Here is a 27,647-nt window from a genome sequence, read left to right as displayed (position 1 = left end):
TAACACATTTTAAAAATACTATAATTATGATCTTATACATTATTATAATATCTTTTTTCTATTAAACTATTATATGTATATTGCACCTTTAATTTTTTATTAAAACAAAAAAACATAGCACCAATGTCATTATATGGCATCAATGCAAATTTCAAAAATAACATTTTTTTTTATCTCTAATGGTATCATATTTATATATTTTGCCACCTAAATTTTCCACCTCATTAAACATTCTTCAAAATACTACCATTGAAAATGCTATTTATATTTATGTTATAAATTTTCTTTATCAATAAAGTATAAATAAAATAAAAAATTACTAACTGTTAGAGAGTCTCACATTGCTAATGTGTGGAAAGATAATAGAATATATAAGAGGAATGAGTTACTCCTCCCATAGCCAATTGATTTTGAGATGGAACCTCATTTACCTTATCCCAAATTTTAACATGGTATCAGAGCAAAAATAATAATAAAAAAAAAATCCCCAGGGACTATCCAACCCCCAAAAAAAAACCCCGATCGAAGTAGAGCCAAAAAAAAAGAGCCACCAAAAATCCAAAAAGAACTGATCCAAGAGCCAAAAGTCAAAAAATGTCACTTGTGAATTGGGGATAGTGAGCGAAAAAAAAAGAGCCACAAAAAATCCAAAAATACTGATCCAAAAAGTAGAGCAAAAGAGTCACTTGTGATTAGGGATAGTGATCAGCTAAAAAGGAGTCGCTTATGATCGAGTTGTCTAAGATAATAAGCATATAAAATCGCCACCATCTTGAGGGGGGATGTTAGACAATCTCACATTGTTAATATGTGGAAATAATAAAATATATAAGAGGAATGGGCTACTCCTCTCGTAGCCAATTGATTTTGAGATAAAACCTCATTCACCTTATCCCAAATTCTAACACTAATTAATTAATAATAAAATATAACATGAACACACAATATATAAGTTTGGTTAAGGAGCTATGTAATATATAAACCCGAGACATACCAAATTCTCCACAACAGCATAAATTCTCATACTCAAATTTTCTCATAATTCATAAACAAGTAAAAGTATATGTATAAGGAGGAAATGACATTATTGTAGCAACACAAAAATTATTGTACCAAACAATGCTAAAATGACCCATCAAAACACCTAATCTAATGCTCTCACTTCTGCTCTAAAACTAGTACAATAATACAAGATGTTATAATAAACAAGATTTGCCAAAGTCAATGCAGCTAATACCCAATAATACTTATCCAAACGACTTTGGTTTATGTCTTCTTGAAACCAACTAGACCTAGTCCCACCCACCATTTCACTAACCTTTTGAGCCACAAATACCAACAAGTTATGTAAAGATCGCATATGACAAATACCTTAAATTATTAAATAATTAGGATTTATGCATGAGATTTTATTATTATTGATAATAATACAATTATGTGAATTTATTTGAGTTCGTATATATTTATTATGCTATTTATGTAAATTTCTCAATTACTGTGATTGTGTTCGGAAGCTGTGGAAAGCGGCGTTGGGCCTTTAGAGAGTCATATTGTATATTTTAATCTATGTTATTAGCTCGGGGTTTTGTGTTATGTATTGAATGGTCGGGTCTAGAATGACCAAATTACCCTTGGGTTAGTAGCTAATTAGTAAATAGCTAGAGGGGTAAAGTAGTCTTTTTGGGTTTAGCCTTGTTTTGTCTTATTTTGGTGATATATGCTGAATATAGGTTTAATATTATTTAAAAGAAAAAGAAAGAAGGAACCTAATGGCTAAAATAGAAAATTGAGGAAAAACCTAGACTTTTCCTAAGTCTTTCTCTCCTTCTCTTTTGAATCACCAAGCTTTGCAAGGAAAGGGGGATTTCTTTGCTGTAATTCTCAAAGTTCTAGCAAGAATTTGATACTCCAATCAAAGTATGCACCCCTAGGTATTTTATTGAGTTTTAACTAAAGTTTAGGTTGTGTATAACATAACTTTTGGTGTTTAAGTTGCTGTATGTTCTAAGGGGGGTTTGATTTGGTAATCTGGAGATTGTTTGAGATTGGTTAAATTAGTTTGAACTAGAATTATGGATTGAATTGAGAGTGAGCTAAGTTTGAGCTTAAGAACTCAAATATAGCTCTCTAATGGTGGAATTGGATTTTGTGTGTTTTGATGATTTCTATTGCTTGGGTTTGGTTTAGTATAATGCATACAGGGATTTTGGAAGTTATTGTGAAGTTTGGGGTTGTTTTGAATTAAGGGGAAGAATTTTTGGGTTCCCAGCTTAGAACCGGAATTCCGGTTCCTGGGGCCCTGTTGCAACCGGTCGACCGGTTGGTCCCAGGAACCGGACTTCCGGTTGGGAACCGGCCTGCCGGTTGGGGCTTTTTCCCGAGCCCTAGTTTTTCCCGTTTTTAAGTAATTTAGGGTGTTGGCATCCCTTTTATCGATAGGGTTAAGTTTAGTTTCTATTTTAAATCCCCGATAAGTGTTTTAGCGAGTCTCTCACCGGATTTTTTAACATTATGGTTTAGGGCCCTGTAAAACGTCGAGCTGCACTTCCACTCAGGCTGACCGGCACACTTGAGCAAGGAACGAGGTAAGATAGCGTAAGAATATATATATAAATGTATATGCTTGTTTTGAATGTTAATGTGGTTACGGTGTTACCAACACGAGTACCCAGGGTACGTCGTGTTCGTGGTACAACACTTAGTAATTTCTGGGAGTACAGTTAGGGCTCTACCAACACAAGTACAGAGTTAGTACTTTAGTGCATTTGGTATAGCAGTCGTACTACCCTTAAGAACGTTCTTAATCATTTGGTGAGCTTCGTTGTTAAGCTCAGGGCAGCTTAATCATAAAGATGGCTGCGTGCTACTTTTATATATTTCTTGCATATCTTACTGAGTCTGTTGACTCATCAGTTTGCTACCTTATGTAGGTAAAGGAAAAGCAAAGCTGGAGGAACAATGAGGTGGAACTCGGCATGATTGTACATATCGCGGCAGTGCAACCTGGAGGGTTTCGGTTTATTAGTATTTTGGAGTCTGTATTTTGAGGATGCTTGTCCGCTAAATTAAAAAAAAATATATATGTACATATTAGTAAAATACTTTTAACTAGTATTTTGATACTCGGGATCCCGATCCATATGATTATTAATGTATTAATTATTAAAATTAGATTTCGGATTTATTATTATAAAATACGGGCGTTACAGTTTGGTATCAGAGCCACTGGGCTGTCCAATGAAGACCGTCAAGATATGTACAATCAAGGCCAGTGTCGAGTTCGACTCACGGTTCCGTAAGCTTTATTTCTTTTTGCAAACTGTTTTAAGATATGTCGTGTTGTATATATGATTAATTGAGATGTTTTAAATTTTAATTGCGGTCTTGAAAATATTTTGACCACTGTCTGACCTACGTGCCTTGTGGGTTCGCAGGCTAAGTCCTAAATAATGGACGACCAGCGAAACGTTAGAAGGCAGGGTGAATTGGTTGAGACCGGAGGTGGTCGGGGTGGTAGAAATCCCCAAAACCCCCGTGGGCGCGGTAGAGGCCGCGGTCGTGGTCCGAGAGGTGGACAGTAGAATCCACCTCAGGCCCCGGTTGATTGGGAACAAAGGTTTGCTGAGATGCAAACTAGAATTGAGCAACAAGAAGAAGAGATCCGACGACTCAGGCAACGGGATGCTCCTGTTGAGCCTCCCCCGCAACCGCCTGCTGCGGCTCCTATAGCTCCTGCAGCCCCTGTGGTGCCAGCTGAGCAAAATATTGCTGGTAACCGCATGGAGCCTTTATATGAAAGGTTCAGAAAGCAAGCGCCTCCAGTATTTCTGGGAGGCCCTGATGTTTTAAAAGCTGAGCAGTGGTTGACCGTTATTGAGAAAATATTGAATTTTATGGGAGTGGTCGGAAATGATAGGGTGGCATGTGCCACATTTCAATTTCAAGAGGATGCCCTGATTTGGTGGGAAATGGTATCCCTCACCAGAGATGTGACCAGAATGACCTGGGAAGAGTTCCGGGAATTATTCAACGCCAAATATTACAATGAGGCGGTCCGCAGTGCAAAGCGGAAGGAATTTGTTGAGTTGGTACAAGGTGAGGGTATGTCAGTAACTGAATATACAACCAAGTTTGATCGCTTGGCCAAGTTAGCCTCCGGAATCGTACCAACAGACTTCAGCAAGAAAGAAAAGTATTTGGCTGGGCTGAATGCCAAAATCAGACATGACCTGGTTATTACAACGAGTGATACAACAACTTATGCAGAAAAGTATTTGTGTGTGGAATTTCTTGTCTGTTATTGAATGAGTAAAATAAATATCATTGACTTCATGTTGTGTGGGTAGGTACGTAGGTCCATTATTAATTTTCACAACAAGGCATACCAATATGACACTTCTAATGTAATATAGGCAACACTGTTGATTCATCTAATGAAGTTAGAAAATGAATTGATATTATTGAAAACAAATTAGAACAAAAAAAGAAGAATTTTTTTTTGAAGAAATTAAATTATACAAATCTTCTTAACATGTAATGACCAAGAGCTTTAAGTTTATCTTTTATTTATGAATGCTATTTCCAAAAATAAAAATAAAAATGGTCCATGCTTAACCCAATCATCACATCCTCTTTGAATTTTACTTAGCAAGTTAGCAATATAATAATAGAACAGTGCTATAATGCTTATCTATAAAAAAATTTTCTTAGTACAATTATAAGGTAATATATTTTACGATAATTAACAATATTTTATAATAATTACTAAATTAAATTATGAGTTCTAATATTTAATAAAATATATTGTAATGTACAAAACACTACTAATGGGTTTTAGCACAATCAAACATTACAATAAGAATCAATTCTTGATTCTTCTTTTGAAACAAATTCTTCTTTCTCCCTTTCTATTACAATTAACTCTCAAAATACAACAATTTTAATTTCTCAACTCTCAAAGTTCTATCTTTCTTGCATTACATTTTCCTTATATTATAAATAAAGAGTTAAGACTACATATATATATATATATAGTAGTTAAGTTTAGCTATCAAACCAATAAGAAAATTAAAGTAATTGTACAAATTATGATTAGTAATTTATGCTTTTAAAAAAAAAGGTAAATTGATTAGTAATAGTAAATATGTCAAATAATTTTGTATTACATTATAAGAATGTATAATTGTTCTTGTGTCTATGATATAAACATATTTTGAAATTAAATACATGAAGTAAGAATTAATTATTGAATCTTCATTTGTGAAATAATTATATACATGAAATTGTAGCATCCTTTGATTTGAGTTGCATTTGTTGGATGATTTGAGTACATCCCAACTAGGTTGGCACCCATTCAAACCACCAATCATTTGCAAAATTATCACTTTGTTCATTTAACGTCTATACCACAAGCATCGCCCCTTAGTCTGAATAAAAAAAAAATAATAATAAGTATTAATGTATTGATTTTATCAAGTAAGAAAGCATTAGTAATGAAATTGTACAAGTTGAATAAAATTTGTACCTCTGTTGTCTTGGGCAAATCTTTTACCTCAAGCACTTGAATTGTCTTATGCTTCTTTTGCTCTATTTTTTGGTAATTGTTGTGGAATTTCTTTTTTGTAGACTCTAATTTCGCTTCAAGATTAACATTTTGCTCTTGTTTCATGCATATTATATGCTTCTTTTGCTCAATTTGTTTCATTTTTGTGGACTCTGGTTTTGTCTCATGGTCAACACTTTCCTGTTTCATGCATATTATAATCATATAGTAAGAACATCAATGGAACAACTTATAATTTTTAATTCTTTGGCTAATAAATATAAATATATGTACCTTTTTAGATTTATCTTGCTTAGGCACATAATCAGGAAGTTTGAGAGTGTTTTGTTTCACTTGCAAGGAACTTCTGATAATCTTTGGTACCTCCATCTTTTTGGAGTAATCTTTCACCTCAGAAAGTAGGATCGATTGGTGTTTCTTTTTTTCAATTTTTTGATAACTTTCGTGGAGTTTTTGTTTTGTAGACTCTAGTTTCGCTTCAAGATTAATACTTTGTTGCTGTTCGTGCATATTATAATTATCAAGTTAGAACATTAATGTAAAAAAAAATATGAATGTAATAAATTATAATTTATGTGTTTGTCTAATAAGTGTAAATATTATATACCTTTTCATCGGGTTTGTTCTTAGGGAGATGATCAAGAAACTTTTGGGTGTTTGGTTCTATTGTTGGGGACATTTTGTCACACAAGTGCTCACGAGCCTTGTTACTTTCTGGTACCTTGATTTTTTTGGAAAAATCATTTACCTCAGAAAGTTTTATCGATTTATGCTTCTTTTGCTCTATTTTTTGGTAACTGTTGTGGAGTTTTCGTTTTGTAGACTCAAGTTTTGCTTCAAGGTCAACACTTTGCTGTTTTATGCACATTATAATTATAAAGTAAGAACATCAATGTAAAAAAAAGAACATAAATGCAACAAATTATAATTCATGTGTTTGTCTAATAAGTATAAATATAATATACCTTTTCGAGTTTGTTCTTAGGGAGATGACAAAGAAGCTTTTGGGTGTTTGATTCTACTGTTTGGGACTTTTTGTCACACAAGTGATCACCGGCCTTGTTATTTTCCAGTACCTTGATTTTTTTGGAACAATCTTTTTCTTCATAAAGTTTTATCGTTGTATGCTTTTTTTGCTCCATTTTTTGGTAATTGTTGTGGAGTTTTCGTTTTGTAGACTCTAGTTTCGCTTCAAAGTCAACACTTTGGGACCTTTTGTCACACAAGTGATCATGAGCTTTGTTACTTTCCGGTACCTTGATTTTTTTGGAAAAATCTTTTTCATCATAAAATTTTATCGTTGTATGCTTCTTTTGCTCTATTTTTTGGTAATTGTTGTGGAGTTTTCGTTTTGTAGACTCTAATTTCGCTTCAAGATCAACATATTGCTGTTTCATGCATATTATAATTGTAAAGTAAGAACATCAATGTAATAAATTATAAGTTTTATGTGTTTGTTTAATAAGTATAAATGTATATACCTCTTCGGATTTGTTTTGCTTAGGCAAATAATCAAAAAGCTTAGGAGTGTGGAGTTCTTGTTCGGAATGTTTCTCACTCAATCTACCACCAACTTTGATTATATTTTCTTTTTCATTTTCATAATGTATCTTGAAATGTTGATCTAATACACATTCATTATACGTTGTTAAATATTCTTCGTCCATTGGGGGAGTTGGAAGTCCCATGATGTCATTGTCATCACTCTCCTTAATTCCATTAAATATGGAAGGTAAGCTATGTATCATGTCTTTATCCATCTATAATCAAAATTAAATTAAAGTATTAATAAACAGAATAAAGAAATAATAAATTTAATGATAATTAATTTGGAAAAATATATATATATATACCATTTGCAAATTTTGTAATGTAAGATGATGAATTGTTATAGTATAGGCGGAAGAAGAGAGATTAAGAGTAAGAGAGAGTAATTAATTTTGAGTGTGAAAATGAGATTGAAAACGTAATTATTACTTATATATATAAGCTTTAAAGATATACTATTAGCATTAGAATTAGGATATAATTAGATATTATTAATAATTTGTAACTAATTTTTTTCTATTTTTACGTTATTATTATTTTATACTTTCTATTTTTATAAAAGTACTTATTTTGCATAAATATAAATTAATATTTTATACAACAGCAAGGGAATAACTTCGGACACTGGACCAGAGTTTGCCTTGGAAAAGCTGCTTTTCTTGAGGAAAGATCTGTTTCGTTGTTATGTACAAGAATCTGGTCGAAGGGGTTGTAAAGACTCAACCTTTAGTCGAAACAGTCAGACTCCATGAACTCCGACCGGTGCCGCCGCTGTCGGCACCGGAGAATGATTAGAAAGAGTTTGAGTACCTTGAGGTGGATAATGATGGTTCGTTGGTTAAATATAATTATATAATAATATCTTTCTTTTTAAAAATTAAGGTGATTTATTCCTTAGTGTTATATAATTTCCTTTTTTAATGGTTAATTAGTACATGTAAAATATATACTTAAATTTTTTCCATTTATATATTACATGATTATATCAAATAGGTATATACCATCTTTTTTTTTGTGCTTACAGTCTAGTAGGATTAGATGTGAAAGTCTTAAAGTTATAGTCTAGGGACTTATTATATATAGTGTGAGATATTTGATGTTTTGAATTTCTTATTTGTGTGTCTTGAATTTTCATTTGATTTCTTAGTTGACTTATACTAAAATATATATGCACAAACATCATCTTATATATGGGTACAAACTTTTGTTTGATTTCTTGGTTATTTTGATTTGTTTATTTACGCATATACCATTAGCAGCAATAATTTCTATTGATGTTTACTCATTAGTTAGCAACAGAAATATGGTACTTACTCACTTATACTATCTTTTTCCAAAAACTCGCAATAAATTATATTGTCTATTCCGAGATTATGTTATTTTCATTCCGCAATGATGGGAATCATGGGGTTACATCTCAAAACTAATTGGTAATGAGTAGAGTAACCCATGCTTAATTATATTTAATCCATGTGTGACAATGTTTTTCAATACGCGACAAGCTATGAAAGATATTGCTACAAATTTTGTTTTAGAACATATCCCTTTTTGCAAATGATCTCGTCTTGTTGTGGCTTTCTGTGTGGAAGTGGATGTGATGGCCTATTTTCTACTTAGCATCCCTCCATGTGAAACGGCAAGCAAGCTTCAGATGAGCTCGACTCAATGATGCACCTGCTTCACCTTCATCCATGTGAAACGGCAAGCTTCAGATGAGCTCCAGAAACTCGACAACATTGAATTTTTCAATCGCGAAAAGCCACTTCTTCTCTGTACGTATCTAGGATTGGAATGCTTTGGATGAACAGCTTCACTGCCTAGTTTATAAGAACAGCAGAATTTGTTATCAAAATATCAATAATTTTGGTAACTTGTGACTAGTTTTGAATTTTACTAGTATATTGCTTACTTGCCAATGTATGCATATTGCAACTTTGTGTGGGATCAACTAGAAGTAGTAGTGATAATAACAGAAATATCTATCAACAGAAAGTGAGAAAGATATGTAACATTAACATATATATATGTTGATATATAAGATAAAATTTACTAGTAAAATTAAGGTACCATAAGGGACTGACATGCAATGGTTTTGCCATGGAATCAGATTTTGGGTTGAGAATAAATCTCACTTTTTCACCCATGGAGTATTGGTTACCTGCTCCAAAAATGTACAACTAATTAATCTCCATTGGGAAATAATCTGCTTCCTTTTACTCTAGATTACCAAAAAGAAATAGTAATCAATCAATCTGAAAATGTAAATTTAATTATATCATTTATAAAATAAAAAAAAAAATGGATAATTAGATCTTATTTGGGTAACCAATGTGACAATTGAAGAAAATCATGATTTAATAAGTTTTCCCATTATCTTATATTAGAACCCGATTACTTGTCATTTATTAGAGGACCGATTATTTCGAGTTTAGTGGCTCAACAAAACTAGTCACTACCTGACTCAGGATGACCAGTTTAAGCCTTTTCGTGTGATTGTATTATAAACATTTGACACTATTATCAGGCCGGCCTTGAAACACCGCAGTAAAAAAAAATTGGGAAATTTTCATGAGGCACCTAAATTTAGAAATTATTTACAAAAATAACTTTGTTTTTGTGAGTAAAAGGGATTTTTACATATCATACTCTTTTTTCTATCTTAATATCATATATACCTTACTCAATCTAATAAGTTATTTCTTTGCCTTATATACATGTTTAATAACGTTTTTTTTTTTATTTTTAGATGTAGTATTTGAAATTTTCTTTTTTCTTCCTTTTCTCACTCTCTTTTTATTTTATATTTTCTTTTAGGCTTAGCCTACTTTTCTTTCTTTTTTTTTATGCCTTCATCCCATGATATATATATTTTTTTTCATTTATTTGTTTTTTTTTTTTATCATTCAACTTTTTATCTTTCTTTTCTCACATTTTAAAAAAATATTTCTGATCACATTACTACTTACTTGAATTTAAAAATGATATTATTATAATCTAATCTTCAATATGATTATTTCAAGACAAAGGAAACATATATATTCTTTTTTATTTCCAAAATAAAAAAAATAATAATTGAATTGCTCATAATACCAATAAAATTTTATTTTTATTTAAGTTAACAACTTAAGTTTATTTTTAAAATTTAATTCATTGGACAACTAATTAGTTTCTACCATAAAATATAATAGTATCAATCAATATATATATATAAAGGAAAGCATTAGAAGAGTTGAGGTGGCTTTCTATATTTTATTTAGTCTAACTTATCTATTTTGTGAGAATTTTTTATTATTTTCTTAGAAAAATACACATATATTAAATTCTCAAGTGTGACTTTTTATTTTTATAACTTCTACATATAATATTCATTATTATTATTATTATTATTAACATTAATGATAATGTCTCTTCATTTTCATAACTTACACAATATAAACTATATATAATGTTGCTATAGAAAATATAATGTAATTATTTAAGGAATGCTAATATTTTTTTTTCTCTCTTTTCAATTCATTTTTATCTTTAGAAATATAGAACTTAAAATTGAATATGTTAAAGTTTATGAAGAACTTGAAGATGACAATCATATTGAAGATTTGATGATCTTGAAATTTATAGTCGCATGGATGATGATAGTAAAAGTAAAGGTGCTTAAAAGCTTCATTTTTGGGATTTCTTCATGTATTTATTTTTTTTTTATTTCTATTTATATTTTTTTTTTACTTTTTTTTTTTAATGTAAGTTTGCTTAGTTTTACCATTCTTCTTATATTTTTTTATATGAATTTTACTTTTGTGTTGTATAGGTTTAGAATTTTAGTAGTTGTTTCTTAATTACAAAAAGTGATGAAGTGAGAGGTTATGTAAAAAAATTTACATTGTTTCTTTTATTTTTTTTTTTATTCATTTATGTTTTTATTTTATTTCATATTTATTATTTATTACTATTTTATATTCTCTATTTTTATTTTTTGTTTCATTATGTTTCAGTTTTAGTTGTGAGTTTTATATATTTATTTTAATTTTATTTTTTTATTAGTAATAATTTAAAATAAAAATCATTTATTTTGTGATACTTAGTTCTAATCCTAATATTTCAATACAAATTCAAAAATAGTTTAATCATCATTTTTTTTTTGTTCATTCTTTAGTTTTGACTAATAAAATGTATGCTTCTATGTATATTAATATGTATAATAATGACAATTTTTTTTTTAAGAATATGAAAAATTTATTAATCATTATGTCTTAATCGAATTATTAAGACAATCGATCAATATTTGAATGTTATAATAAATCTTCATTATAATAAATATTCAAGAATTTAATTATTAATTAAAAATGTAAATTTCTATATTAATTAAATTGATAGTATTGTGTAGGAATATGAGTAATCTTACAGATTGAAATAAATAATTTACAAACACTATTCTTATACTAAACGTTTGTATATTTTCATTACTAAAGAATTTATTAAATTTTAATAACACTATATATATATGTGAATTGTACATATAGAAGATGTATCATGTAGTTCATAAGAGTTTTTTTTTTATTGATCTTTCTTCTCTATTTTGTGTTAATTTGATTAACTATTTATTTTATTTTTCTCATTTAATTTGTGCATGTTTTTTCTATCTATTTATTGATAGAGATGGATGTAACCATTATTTTATTTTATTATTATATATGACATATATGTATTAAAATAGCAGTTACATGTATTAGTTTTATTGTCATTATAAAGTCTAAAATTCAATATGATAAAATATTAATAGGTAGTGGTGGTGACAAATATCTTGGAAATAGAAGGTTTCAATTGTTCTTTGATAATTATAAGAAATAAATGGAACTTGCTAAGGAAGATACGAGATGAACTGTAAATAAGTCAATGAGATTTGGACTTCAAGGATGGATAAAAAAAAGGGGTAAATACTATTTTGGACCCTGTGTTTTGTAAAAGTTACAGATTGGACCCTGTGTTTTGTTAAATGACAAAGTAGACCATGTATTTTCTAAAATAGTAAAAATAGGACCCTGAGCTTAATTTTTGTTAGCTTTTTTTTTTTTTTGAATACAACCAACTTGAAGACAATGCTTAATACGAACAGATACAAAAAATGTAAACAGTTTTGTCATAGCACTTTTAGATCGGATTATAATTAAACTTTATTTTGACAAAAAATCAATTCAAGGTCCTATTTGTACTATTTTAAAAAATACAGGGTCTATTTTGTCATTTAACAAAACACAGGGTCCAATTGGTAACTTTTGTAAAACAGATGGTCCAAAATGGTATTTACCCAAAAAAAATTAAGATTAATACACTTTTTTTTTTTTTTAAAAAAAAAAAACACCTTCAGTAGCATTCTACTCAAAGAGAGAAAGAAAAAAACAACTTAAATAGAATTTAAAAGACTATAACTTGAGCATTAGTATGTGAAACATTTAATTAGAAAGAAGTTACTCAAAAGTTTAGAAGACTTTTTGTTTTGTCTATTACACCAAATACACATGATCAATATCAATATATCAATATAAAGGAAAGCATTAGAAGAGTTGAGGTGGCTTTCTATATTTTATTTAGTCTAACTTATCTATTTTGTGAGAATTTTTTATTATTTTCTTAGAAAAATACACATATATTAAATTCTCAAGTGTGACTTTTTATTTTTATAACTTCTACATATAATATTCATTATTATTATTATTATTATTATTAACATTAATGATAATGTCTCTTCATTTTCATAACTTACACAATATAAACTATATATAATGTTGCTATAGAAAATATAATGTAATTATTTAAGGAATGCTAATATTTTTTTTTCTCTCTTTTCAATTCATTTTTATCTTTAGAAATATAGAACTTAAAATTGAATATGTTAAATTTTATGAAGAACTTGAAGATGACAATCATATTGAAGATTTGATGATCTTGAAATTTATAGTCGCATGGATGATGATAGTAAAAGTAAAGGTGCTTAAAAGCTTCATTTTTGGGATTTCTTCATGTATTTATTTTTTTTTTTATTTCTATTTATATTTTTTTTTACTTTTTTTTTTATTAATGTAAGTTTGCTTAGTTTTACCATTCTTCCTATATTTTTTATATGAATTTTACTTTTGTGTTGTATAGGTTTAGAATTTTAGTAGTTGTTTCTTAATTACAAAAAGTGATGAAGTGAGAGGTTATGTAAAATTTTTTACATTGTTTCTTTTATTTTAATTTTTTTTTATTCATTTATGTTTTTATTTTATTTCATATTTATTATTTATTACTATTTTATATTCTCTATTTTTATTTTTTGTTTCATTATGTTTCAGTTTTAGTTGTGAGTTTTATATATTTATTTTAATTTTATTTTTTTATTAGTAATAATTTAAAATAAAAATCATTTATTTTGTGATACTTAGTTCTAATCCTAATATTTCAATACAAATTCAAAAATAGTTTAATCATCATTTTTTTTTGTTCATTCTTTAGTTTTGACTAATAAAATGTATGCTTCTATGTATATTAATATGTATAATAATGACAATTTTTTTTTAAGAATATGAAAAATTTATTAATCATTATGTCTTAATTGAATTATTAAGACAATCGATCAATATTTGAATGTTATAATAAATCTTCATTATAATAAATATTCAAGAATTTAATTATTAATTAAAAATGTAAATTTCTATATTAATTAAATTGATAGTATTGTGTAGGAATATGAGTAATCTTATAGCTTGAAATAAATAATTTACAAACACTATTCTTATACTAAATGTTTGTATATTTTCATTACTAAAGAATTTATTAAATTTTAATAACACTATATATATGTGAATTGTACATATAGAAGATGTATCATGTAGTTCATAAGAGTTTTTTTTTATTGATCTTTCTTCTCTATTTTGTGTTAATTTGATTAACTATTTATTTTATTTTTCTCATTTAATTTGTGCATGTTTTTTCTATCTATTTATTGATAGAGATGGATGTAACCATTATTTTATTTTATTATTATATATGACATATATGTATTAAAATAGCAGTTACATGTATTAGTTTTATTGTCATTATAAAGTCTAAAATTCAATATGATAAAATATTAATAGGTAGTGGTGGTGACAAATATCTTGGAAATAGAAGGTTTCAATTGTTCTTTGATAATTATAAGAAATAAATGGAACTTGCTAAGGAAGATACGAGACTGAACTGTAAATAAGTCAATGAGATTTGGACTTCAAGGATGGATAAAAAAAAGGGGTAAATACTATTTTGGACCCTGTGTTTTGTAAAAGTTACAGATTGGACCCTGTGTTTTGTTAAATGACAAAGTAGACCATGTATTTTCTAAAATAGTAAAAATAGGACCCTGAGCTTAATTTTTGTTAGCTTTTTTTTTTTTTTGAATACAACCAACTTGAAGACAATGCTTAATACGAACAGATACAAAAAATGTAAACAGTTTTGTCATAGCACTTTTAGATCGGATTATAATTAAACTTTATTTTGACAAAAAATCAATTCAAGGTCATATTTGTACTATTTTAAAAAATACAGGGTCTATTTTGTCATTTAACAAAACACAGGGTCCAATTGGTAACTTTTGTAAAACAGATGGTCCAAAATGGTATTTACCCAAAAAAAATTAAGATGAATACACTTTTTTTTTAAAAAAAAAAAAACACCTTCAGTAGCATTCTACTCAAAGAGAGAAAGAAAAAAACAACTTAAATAGAATTTAAAAGACTATAACTTGAGCATTAGTATGTGAAACATTTAATTAGAAAGAAGTTACTCAAAAGTTTAGAAGACTTTTTGTTTTGTCTATTACACCAAATACACATGATTACATTTATGCAATTAATAATGAACAATATTATGAAGAAAAAAAATGACATATGAAAATGAGTTTATTATTTCTATTTGTTAGCAGGGTTAAAAATGAGTTTGAAAGATATTTTTGGTCTTTTAGCATCAATTTGAAGTTTCTCTTGCACACATCTTAACTTAGTTTAGCCTCTCATTAATAAAGTGGAGTATCTTTGTATATAATGAGAAACAAAGAGCGAGAGAAATACGCAAGAAATAGAAATAATTTTTTTTATTATTATGCTTAACTAAAGATGTTTTGGTACCGTATACCTTAATATAGACAGCAAATAAAGACCACGATTAGTTAGATAAAACTAACTAAAGTTCTAACAACCTAATGAAACAACCTAATGAGTACCTCAACTAAATTAATCAAATATAACTAATTTAATTAAAGTTAATTCTAATATGTGTAGAAAATAATTACTATTTATTTCTATTAATTAATTTAATTAATTAAAATAATAGAAATTTGTACATTTTATTTTTTTTTTCGTTAGAATGATTCTAATAAGAAATTTGAATTGATTTTTTTTTTCACATGTAGGATGTTCTTACTATGAAAATTCAAAGAAAAATAAACATAATATAAAATTGTTGTTCGAATACTTCTTTCATCCATTAAGTATTTTATTCATTTTATTAGTTAATTTAATATAATATTTTAATAATATTATTATAATTCATAATTCACAGTAATCAAATATCTATATAATTTTTCAATATTTTAAGTTTATATTTATTTATATGATTTTTTAATTAGTATAAAAATGTAAATCAATTAAAAAAAATTATAAAATTTGACAACACCGCGCGAAGCGCGGCTTAATTCCCTAGTTTTTTATAAACTAAATTTAATACAACAAACTTAAAGTTACTAAAAATATATCTTAATTGGCAACATAGATATTAAAAATTTAGCTAATAAATTATGTAAATTATTTTATTTAATTGTAACACATTAGTTTTTTTTTTAAAAAAATTGTGACGCATTAGTTTCTTAAATAAGTTTAAAGGTAATAAAAATATTGCTTAAAAAAGTAATTTAAAAGTTTCTTAAACAACAAAACAACATAATATAATATGAAAATAAATATATAATTTTATTTTAATGCATTAGTTTCTTAAATACCTTTGAAAGTAACACAGATGTTGCAAAAAAAAGTAATGTAAATTTTTTAAGTCATTTAGTTACTCTTTAGATATTAAGCCTAAAAAAATTCACTCGTTAACTAAATAAAAATTAGAAACTAAAAGGATATTTTTATTTTATTTTTTTTTAATGACAAAAAAATATATGTTTCCTACATATTAAAATGATCATTTTAAGGAGTGGGTTGCAATTGTATTTTTGAGCTAAAATAATTAGGGTGTAATTGGAATTTTTTTTTTTTAAAAAAAAAACTATGAAAGAAATAAAAATATTTTTTTTGAAGAAAAAGACACATGTTTTAGTTTAAAAAAAAAAGTAAATTTAAATAAATAGAGTGGAAGGAGTGCACGTGTTTTTTTTTATTTTCAAAATAGAGAAGTTTGAATATATATGTGTATATATACAGTACTTGGAACGTTAGTATTAAATAATTATTTGTGTAAGGTTATTTTTGTAAATAATTTGATAATAAAGTATATTATTGAAAAAATCCCAAAAAAATTTGGGGCCCTTATATTAAAAAAAATATGGTATTTCTCAAAATCAGTAAAAAAATTGTATAATTTTAAAAGTGAAAAAAAAAAATTTGGGTCCCTAGGCTAGGTGGGCCCTAGGCACAGGCCTAGCCCGCCTACGCCCAGGGCCGGGCCTGACTATTATAAACAAATAGAAAGAATATGAAGCACTGAAGCAGTACTACCTTTCCAAACTCTAGGGCTCTCATTAGTGATTACTCAAATACAGTCACACCACAATTTTTATTTGCCAAATAAAAAGTAGAAAAATAATTATTAGTATTTCGTAATAATCTTTGTAGGACGATACTCATAATTATAGAGCATCTGTAATAGTAGTACTTTTTAAAAGTGTTATATATATCCACATCATCCAAGATATAATATTTTATTTTATCTTTCTTCAGCGTTATTTTTGACACATGCATTTACTTCTAAACACTTTAATAGTATAACACATTTTAAAAATACTATAATTATGATCTTATACATTATTATAATATCTTTTTTCTATTAAACTATTATATGTATATTGCACCTTTAATTTTTTATTAAAAAACAAAAAAACATAGCACCAATGTCATTATATGGCATCAATGCAAATTTCAAAAATAACATTTTTTTTTATCTCTAATGGTATCATATTTATATATTTTGCCACCTAAATTTTCCACCTCATTAAACATTCTTCAAAATACTACCATTGAAAATGCTATTTATATTTATGTTATAAATTTTCTTTATCAATAAAGTATAAATAAAATAAAAAATTACTAACTGTTAGAGAGTCTCACATTGCTAATGTGTGGAAAGATAATAGAATATATAAGAGGAATGAGTTACTCCTCCCATAGCCAATTGATTTTGAGATGGAACCTCATTTACCTTATCCCAAATTTTAACATGGTATCAGAGCAAAAATAATAATAAAAAAAAAATCCCCAGGGACTATCCAACCCCCCAAAAAAAACCCCGATCGAAGTAGAGCCAAAAAAAAAGAGCCACCAAAAATCCAAAAAGAACTGATCCAAGAGCCAAAAGTCAAAAAATGTCACTTGTGAATTGGGGATAGTGAGCGAAAAAAAAAGAGCCACAAAAAATCCAAAAATACTGATCCAAAAAGTAGAGCAAAAGAGTCACTTGTGATTAGGGATAGTGATCAGCTAAAAAGGAGTCGCTTATGATCGAGTTGTCTAAGATAATAAGCATATAAAATCGCCACCATCTTGAGGGGGGATGTTAGAGAATCTCACATTGTTAATGTGTGGAAATAATAAAATATATAAGAGGAATGGGCTACTCCTCTCGTAGCCAATTGATTTTGAGATAAAACCTCATTCACCTTATCCCAAATTCTAACACTAATTAATTAATAATAAAATATAACATGAACACACAATATATAAGTTTGGTTAAGGAGCTATGTAATATATAAACCCGAGACATACCAAATTCTCCACAACAGCATAAATTCTCATACTCAAATTTTCTCATAATTCATAAACAAGTAAAAGTATATGTATAAGGAGGAAATGACATTATTGTAGCAACACAAAAATTATTGTACCAAACAATGCTAAAATGACCCATCAAAACACCTAATCTAATGCTCTCACTTCTGCTCTAAAACTAGTACAATAATACAAGATGTTATAATAAACAAGATTTGCCAAAGTCAATGCAGCTAATACCCAATAATACTTATCCAAACGACTTTGGTTTATGTCTTCTTGAAACCAACTAGACCTAGTCCCACCCACCATTTCACTAACCTTTTGAGCCACAAATACCAACAAGTTATGTAAAGATCGCATATGACAAATACCTTAAATTATTAAATAATTAGGATTTATGCATGAGATTTTATTATTATTGATAATAATACAATTATGTGAATTTATTTGAGTTCGTATATATTTATTATGCTATTTATGTAAATTTCTCAATTACTGTGATTGTGTTCGGAAGCTGTGGAAAGCGGCGTTGGGCCTTTAGAGAGTCATATTGTATATTTTAATCTATGTTATTAGCTCGGGGTTTTGTGTTATGTATTGAATGGTCGGGTCTAGAATGACCAAATTACCCTTGGGTTAGTAGCTAATTAGTAAATAGCTAGAGGGGTAAAGTAGTCTTTTTGGGTTTAGCCTTGTTTTGTCTTATTTTGGTGATATATGCTGAATATAGGTTTAATATTATTTAAAAGAAAAAGAAAGAAGGAACCTAATGGCTAAAATAGAAAATTGAGGAAAAACCTAGACTTTTCCTAAGTCTTTCTCTCCTTCTCTTTTGAATCACCAAGCTTTGCAAGGAAAGGGGGATTTCTTTGCTGTAATTCTCAAAGTTCTAGCAAGAATTTGATACTCCAATCAAAGTATGCACCCCTAGGTATTTTATTGAGTTTTAACTAAAGTTTAGGTTGTGTATAACATAACTTTTGGTGTTTAAGTTGCTGTATGTTCTAAGGGGGGTTTGATTTGGTAATCTGGAGATTGTTTGAGATTGGTTAAATTAGTTTGAACTAGAATTATGGATTGAATTGAGAGTGAGCTAAGTTTGAGCTTAAGAACTCAAATATAGCTCTCTAATGGTGGAATTGGATTTTGTGTGTTTTGATGATTTCTATTGCTTGGGTTTGGTTTAGTATAATGCATACAGGGATTCTGGAAGTTATTGTGAAGTTTGGGGTTGTTTTGAATTAAGGGGAAGAATTTTTGGGTTCCCAGCTTAGAACCGGAATTCCGGTTCACAGGGCCCTGTTGCAACGGTCGGCCGGTTGGTCCCGAAACCGGACTTGGGTTGGGAACGGCTTTCTTGGGTTGGGGCTTTTTCCCGAGCCCTAGTTTTTCCCGTTTTTAAGTAATTTAGGGTGTTGGCATCCCTTTTATCGATAGGGTTAAGTTTAGTTTCTATTTTAAATCCCCGATAAGTGTTTTAGCGAGTCTCTCACCGGATTTTTTAACATTATGGTTTAGGGCCCTGTAAAACGTCGAGCTACACTTCCACTCAGGCTGACCGGCACACTTGAGCAAGGAACGAGGTAAGATAGCGTAAGAATATATATATAAATGTATATGCTTGTTTTGAATGTTAATGTGGTTACGGTGTTACCAACACGAGTACCCAGGGTACGTCGTGTTCGTGGTACAACACTTAGTAATTTCTGGGAGTACAGTTAGGGCTCTACCAACACAAGTACAGAGTTAGTACTTTAGTGCATTTGGTATAGCAGTCGTACTACCCTTAAGAACGTTCTTAATCATTTGGTGAGCTTCGTTGTTAAGCTCAGGGCAGCTTAATCATAAAGCTGGCTGCGTGCTACTTTTATATATTTCTTGCATATCTTACTGAGTCTGTTGACTCATCAGTTTGCTACCTTATGTAGGTAAAGGAAAAGCAAAGCTGGAGGAACAGTGAGGTGGAACTCGGCATGATTGTACATATCGCGGTAGTGCAACCTGGAGGGTTTCGGTTTATTAGTATTTTGGAGTCTGTATTTTGAGGATGCTTGTCCGCTAAATTAAAAAAAAAATATATATGTACATATTAGTAAAATACTTTTAACTAGTATTTTGATACTCGGGATCCCGATCCATATGATTATTAATGTATTAATTATTAAAATTAGATTTCGGATTTATTATTATAAAATACGGGCGTTACAGTTTGGTATCAGAGCCACTGGGCTGTCCAATGAAGACCGTCAAGATATGTACAATCAAGGCCAGTGTCGAGTTCGACTCACGGTTCCGTAAGCTTTATTTCTTTTTGAAAACTGTTTTAAGATATGTCGTGTTGTATATATGATTAATTGAGATGTTTTAAATTTTAATTGCGGTCTTGAAAATATTTTGACCACTGTCTGACCTACGTGCCTTGTGGGTTCGCAGGCTAAGTCCTAAATAATGGACGACCAGCGAAACGTTAGAAGGCAGGGTGAATTGGTTGAGACCGGAGGTGGTCGGGGTGGTAGAAATCCCCAAAACCCCCGTGGGCGCGGTAGAGGCCGCGGTCGTGGTCCGAGAGGTGGACAGTAGAATCCACCTCAGGCCCCGGTTGATTGGGAACAAAGGTTTGCTGAGATGCAAACTAGAATTGAGCAACAAGAAGAAGAGATCCGACGACTCAGGCAACGGGATGCTCCTGTTGAGCCTCCCCCGCAACCGCCTGCTGCGGCTCCTATAGCTCCTGCAGCCCCTGTGGTGCCAGCTGAGCAAAATATTGCTGGTAACCGCATGGAGCCTTTATATGAAAGGTTCAGAAAGCAAGCGCCTCCAGTATTTCTGGGAGGCCCTGATGTTTTAAAAGCTGAGCAGTGGTTGACCGTTATTGAGAAAATATTGAATTTTATGGGAGTGGTCGGAAATGATAGGGTGGCATGTGCCACATTTCAATTTCAAGAGGATGCCCTGATTTGGTGGGAAATGGTATCCCTCACCAGAGATGTGACCAGAATGACCTGGGAAGAGTTCCGGGAATTATTCAACGCCAAATATTACAATGAGGCGGTCCGCAGTGCAAAGCGGAAGGAATTTGTTGAGTTGGTACAAGGTGAGGGTATGTCAGTAACTGAATATACAACCAAGTTTGATCGCTTGGCCAAGTTAGCCTCCGGAATCGTACCAACAGACTTCAGCAAGAAAGAAAAGTATTTGGCTGGGCTGAATGCCAAAATCAGACATGACCTGGTTATTACAACGAGTGATACAACAACTTATGCAGAAAAGTATTTGTGTGTGGAATTTCTTGTCTGTTATTGAATGAGTAAAATAAATATCATTGACTTCATGTTGTGTGGGTAGGTACGTAGGTCCATTATTAATTTTCACAACAAGGCATACCAATATGACACTTCTAATGTAATATAGGCAACACTGTTGATTCATCTAATGAAGTTAGAAAATGAATTGATATTATTGAAAACAAATTAGAACAAAAAAAGAAGAATTTTTTTTTGAAGAAATTAAATTATACAAATCTTCTTAACATGTAATGACCAAGAGCTTTAAGTTTATCTTTTATTTATGAATGCTATTTCCAAAAATAAAAATAAAAATGGTCCATGCTTAACCCAATCATCACATCCTCTTTGAATTTTACTTAGCAAGTTAGCAATATAATAATAGAACAGTGCTATAATGCTTATCTATAAAAAAAATTTCTTAGTACAATTATAAGGTAATATATTTTACGATAATTAACAATATTTTATAATAATTACTAAATTAAATTATGAGTTCTAATATTTAATAAAATATATTGTAATGTACAAAACACTACTAATGGGTTTTAGCACAATCAAACATTACAATAAGAATCAATTCTTGATTCTTCTTTTGAAACAAATTCTTCTTTCTCCCTTTCTATTACAATTAACTCTCAAAATACAACAATTTTAATTTCTCAACTCTCAAAGTTCTATCTTTCTTGCATTACATTTTCCTTATATTATAAATAAAGAGTTAAGACTACATATATATATAGTAGTTAAGTTTAGCTATCAAACCAATAAGAAAATTAAAGTAATTGTACAAATTATGATTAGTAATTTATGCTTTTAAAAAAAAAGGTAAATTGATTAGTAATAGTAAATATGTCAAATAATTTTGTATTACATTATAAGAATGTATAATTGTTCTTGTGTCTATGATATAAACATATTTTGAAATTAAATACATGAAGTAAGAATTAATTATTGAATCTTCATTTGTGAAATAATTATATACATGAAATTGTAGCATCCTTTGATTTGAGTTGCATTTGTTGGATGATTTGAGTACATCCCAACTAGGTTGGCACCCATTCAAACCACCAATCATTTGCAAAATTATCACTTTGTTCATTTAACGTCTATACCACAAGCATCGCCCCTTAGTCTGAATAAAAAAAAATAATAAGTATTAATGTATTGATTTTATCAAGTAAGAAAGCATTAGTAATGAAATTGTACAAGTTGAATAAAATTTGTACCTCTGTTGTCTTGGGCAAATCTTTTACCTCAAGCACTTGAATTGTCTTATGCTTCTTTTGCTCTATTTTTTGGTAATTGTTGTGGAATTTCTTTTTTGTAGACTCTAATTTCGCTTCAAGATTAACATTTTGCTCTTGTTTCATGCATATTATATGCTTCTTTTGCTCAATTTGTTTCATTTTTGTGGACTCTGGTTTTGTCTCATGGTCAACACTTTCCTGTTTCATGCATATTATAATCATATAGTAAGAACATCAATGGAACAACTTATAATTTTTAATTCTTTGGCTAATAAATATAAATATATGTACCTTTTTAGATTTATCTTGCTTAGGCACATAATCAGGAAGTTTGAGAGTGTTTTGTTTTACTTGCAAGGAACTTCTGATAATCTTTGGTACCTCCATCTTTTTGGAGTAATCTTTCACCTCAGAAAGTAGGATCGATTGGTGTTTCTTTTTTTCAATTTTTTGATAACTTTCGTGGAGTTTTTGTTTTGTAGACTCTAGTTTCGCTTCAAGATTAATACTTTGTTGCTGTTCGTGCATATTATAATTATCAAGTTAGAACATTAATGTAAAAAAAAATATGAATGTAATAAATTATAATTTATGTGTTTGTCTAATAAGTGTAAATATTATATACCTTTTCATCGGGTTTGTTCTTAGGGAGATGATCAAGAAACTTTTGGGTGTTTGGTTCTATTGTTGGGGACCTTTTGTCACACAAGTGCTCACGAGCCTTGTTACTTTCTGGTACCTTGATTTTTTTGGAAAAATCATTTACCTCAGAAAGTTTTATCGATTTATGCTTCTTTTGCTCTATTTTTTGGTAACTGTTGTGGAGTTTTCGTTTTGTAGACTCAAGTTTTGCTTCAAGGTCAACACTTTGCTGTTTTATGCACATTATAATTATAAAGTAAGAACATCAATGTAAAAAAAGGAACATAAATGTAAAAAAAGGAACATAAATGCAACAAATTATAATTTATGTGTTTGTCTAATAAGTATAAATATAATATACCTTTTCGAGTTTGTTCTTAGGGAGATGACAAAGAAGCTTTTGGGTGTTTGATTCTACTGTTTGGGACTTTTTGTCACACAAGTGATCACCGGCCTTGTTATTTTCCAGTACCTTGATTTTTTTGGAACAATCTTTTTCTTCATAAAGTTTTATCGTTGTATGCTTTTTTTGCTCCATTTTTTGGTAATTGTTGTGGAGTTTTCGTTTTGTAGACTCTAGTTTCGCTTCAAAGTCAACACTTTGGGACCTTTTGTCACACAAGTGATCATGAGCTTTGTTACTTTCCGGTACCTTGATTTTTTTGGAAAAATCTTTTTCATCATAAAATTTTATCGTTGTATGCTTCTTTTGCTCTATTTTTTGGTAATTGTTGTGGAGTTTTCGTTTTGTAGACTCTAATTTCGCTTCAAGATCAACATATTGCTGTTTCATGCATATTATAATTGTAAAGTAAGAACATCAATGTAATAAATTATAAGTTTTATGTGTTTGTTTAATAAGTATAAATGTATATACCTCTTCGGATTTGTTTTGCTTAGGCAAATAATCAAAAAGCTTAGGAGTGTGGAGTTCTTGTTCGGAATGTTTCTCACTCAATCTACCACCAACTTTGATTATATTTTCTTTTTCATTTTCATAATGTATCTTGAAATGTTGATCTAATACACATTCATTATACGTTGTTAAATATTCTTCGTCCATTGGGGGAGTTGGAAGTCCCATGATGTCATTGTCATCACTCTCCTTAATTCCATTAAATATGGAAGGTAAGCTATGTATCATGTCTTTATCCATCTATAATCAAAATTAAATTAAAGTATTAATAAACAGAATAAAGAAATAATAAATTTAATGATAATTAATTTGGAAAAATATATATATATATACCATTTGCAAATTTTGTAATGTAAGATGATGAATTGTTATAGTATAGGCGGAAGAAGAGAGATTAAGAGTAAGAGAGAGTAATTAATTTTGAGTGTGAAAATGAGATTGAAAACGTAATTATTACTTATATATATAAGCTTTAAAGATATACTATTAGCATTAGAATTAGGATATAATTAGATATTATTAATAATTTGTAACTAATTTTTTTCTATTTTTACGTTATTATTATTTTATACTTTCTATTTTTATAAAAGTACTTATTTTGCATAAATATAAATTAATATTTTATACAACAGCAAGGGAATAACTTCGGACACTGGACCAGAGTTTGCCTTGGAAAAGCTGCTTTTCTTGAGGAAAGATCTGTTTCGTTGTTATGTACAAGAATCTGGTCGAAGGGGTTGTAAAGACTCAACCTTTAGTCGAAACAGTCAGACTCCATGAACTCCGACCGGTGCCGCCGCTGTCGGCACCGGAGAATGATTAGAAAGAGTTTGAGTACCTTGAGGTGGATAATGATGGTTCGTTGGTTAAATATAATTATATAATAATATCTTTCTTTTTAAAAATTAAGGTGATTTATTCCTTAGTGTTATATAATTTCCTTTTTTAATGGTTAATTAGTACATGTAAAATATATACTTAAATTTTTTCCATTTATATATTACATGATTATATCAAATAGGTATATACCATCTTTTTTTGTGCTTACAGTCTAGTAGGATTAGATGTGAAAGTCTTAAAGTTATAGTCTAGGGACTTATTATATATAGTGTGAGATATTTGATGTTTTGAATTTCTTATTTGTGTGTCTTGAATTTTCATTTGATTTCTTAGTTGACTTATACTAAAATATATATGCACAAACATCATCTTATATATGGGTACAAACTTTTGTTTGATTTCTTGGTTATTTTGATTTGTTTATTTACGCATATACCATTAGCAGCAATAATTTCTATTGATGTTTACTCATTAGTTAGCAACAGAAATATGGTACTTACTCACTTATACTATCTTTTTCCAAAAACTCGCAATAAATTATATTGTCTATTCCGAGATTATGTTATTTTCATTCCGCAATGATGGGAATCATGGGGTTACATCTCAAAACTAATTGGTAATGAGTAGAGTAACCCATGCTTAATTATATTTAATCCATGTGTGACAATGTTTTTCAATACGCGACAAGCTATGAAAGATATTGCTACAAATTTTGTTTTAGAACATATCCCTTTTTGCAAATGATCTCGTCTTGTTGTGGCTTTCTGTGTGGAAGTGGATGTGATGGCCTATTTTCTACTTAGCATCCCTCCATGTGAAACGGCAAGCAAGCTTCAGATGAGCTCGACTCAATGATGCACCTGCTTCACCTTCATCCATGTGAAACGGCAAGCTTCAGATGAGCTCCAGAAACTCGACAACATTGAATTTTTCAATCGCGAAAAGCCACTTCTTCTCTGTACGTATCTAGGATTGGAATGCTTTGGATGAACAGCTTCACTGCCTAGTTTATAAGAACAGCAGAATTTGTTATCAAAATATCAATAATTTTGGTAACTTGTGACTAGTTTTGAATTTTACTAGTATATTGCTTACTTGCCAATGTATGCATATTGCAACTTTGTGTGGGATCAACTAGAAGTAGTAGTGATAATAACAGAAATATCTATCAACAGAAAGTGAGAAAGATATGTAACATTAACATATATATATATATGTTGATATATAAGATAAAATTTACTAGTAAAATTAAGGTACCATAAGGGACTGACATGCAATGGTTTTGCCATGGAATCAGATTTTGGGTTGAGAATAAATCTCACTTTTTCACCCATGGAGTATTGGTTACCTGCTCCAAAAATGTACAACTAATTAATCTCTCCATTGGGAAATAATCTGCTTCCTTTTACTCTAGATTACCAAAAAGAAATAGTAATCAATCAATCTGAAAATGTAAATTTAATTATATCATTTATAAAAAAAAAAAAATGGATAATTAGATCTTATTTGGGTAACCAATGTGACAATTGAAGAAGATCATGATTTAATAAGTTTTCCCATTATCTTATATTAGAACCCGATTACTTGTCATTTATTAGAGGACCGATTATTTCGAGTTCAGTGGCTCAACAAAACTAGTCACTACCTGACTCAGGATGACCAGTTTAAGCCTTTTCGTGTGATTGTATTATAAACATTTGACACTATTATCAGGCCGGCCTTGAAACACCGCAGTAAAAAAAAATTGGGAAATTTTCATGAGGCACCTAAATTTAGAAATTATTTACAAAAATAACTTTGTTTTTGTGAGTAAAAGGGATTTTTACATATCATACTCTTTTTTCTATCTTAATATCATATATACCTTACTCAATCTAATAAGTTATTTCTTTGCCTTATATACATGTTTAATAACGTTTTTTTTTTTATTTTTAGATGTAGTATTTGAAATTTTCTTTTTTCTTCCTTTTCTCACTCTCTTTTTATTTTATATTTTCTTTTAGGCTTAGCCTACTTTTCTTTCTTTTTTTTTATGCCTTCATCCCATGATATATATATTTTTTTTCATTTATTTGTTTTTTTTTTTTATCATTCAACTTTTTATCTTTCTTTTCTCACATTTTAAAAAAATATTTCTGATCACATTACTACTTACTTGAATTTAAAAATGATATTATTATAATCTAATCTTCAATATGATTATTTCAAGACAAAGGAAACATATATATTCTTTTTTATTTCCAAAATAAAAAAAATAATAATTGAATTGCTCATAATACCAATAAAATTTTATTTTTATTTAAGTTAACAACTTAAGTTTATTTTTAAAATTTAATTCATTGGACAACTAATTAGTTTCTACCATAAAATATAATAGTATCAATCAATATATCTATATCTATATCTATATATAAAGGAAAGCACAAACATGATGATGTGTAGGTCTATATGAGTTTTCCTTCATCATTTTTATTTTCTTAATTTTTCAATTTTTTTCAAACTTAATTTAGTTTTATAACTCCTATTATTAATAATGTAACATTCTCCATTAATTCAAATCTTTTTATCTTCTTATATATAATTAATTAATAAATAAGAATTTTA

General features: G+C 29.1%; 2 protein-coding genes across 2 annotated transcripts; both read left to right on the top strand.

Annotated features, from left to right (window-relative positions):
* Positions 1 to 539: 539 nt before the first annotated feature.
* LOC133039919 (uncharacterized) lies at positions 540 to 4,944 on the top strand. Its single transcript, XM_061119046.1, has 2 exons — positions 540 to 1,917; positions 2,521 to 4,944. The coding sequence occupies exon 2, from the start codon at positions 3,627 to 3,629 to the stop codon at positions 4,302 to 4,304; it is 678 nt and encodes a 225-aa protein (XP_060975029.1). The 5' UTR covers positions 540 to 1,917; positions 2,521 to 3,626; the 3' UTR covers positions 4,305 to 4,944.
* Positions 4,945 to 20,889: 15,945 nt separating this feature from the next.
* LOC115710521 (uncharacterized) lies at positions 20,890 to 21,414 on the top strand. The gene has a single exon (XM_030638884.1). The coding sequence runs from the start codon at positions 20,890 to 20,892 to the stop codon at positions 21,412 to 21,414; it is 525 nt and encodes a 174-aa protein (XP_030494744.1).
* Positions 21,415 to 27,647: the final 6,233 nt, after the last annotated feature.

This window comes from Cannabis sativa, chromosome 7, assembly GCF_029168945.1.
Source record: "Cannabis sativa cultivar Pink pepper isolate KNU-18-1 chromosome 7, ASM2916894v1, whole genome shotgun sequence".
NCBI lineage: Eukaryota > Viridiplantae > Streptophyta > Magnoliopsida > Rosales > Cannabaceae > Cannabis > Cannabis sativa.
Note: the sequence above shows the minus strand (reverse complement) of the source record. Positions and strands in the feature narration are given on the sequence as shown.

Excerpts from the sequence above, each read along its gene's own strand:
- LOC133039919 (XM_061119046.1), top strand. The coding sequence starts at position 3,627 with ATGCAAACTAGAATTGAGCAACAAGAAGAAGAGATCCGACGACTCAGG.
- LOC115710521 (XM_030638884.1), top strand. The coding sequence starts at position 20,890 with ATGGAGCCTTTATATGAAAGGTTCAGAAAGCAAGCGCCTCCAGTATTT.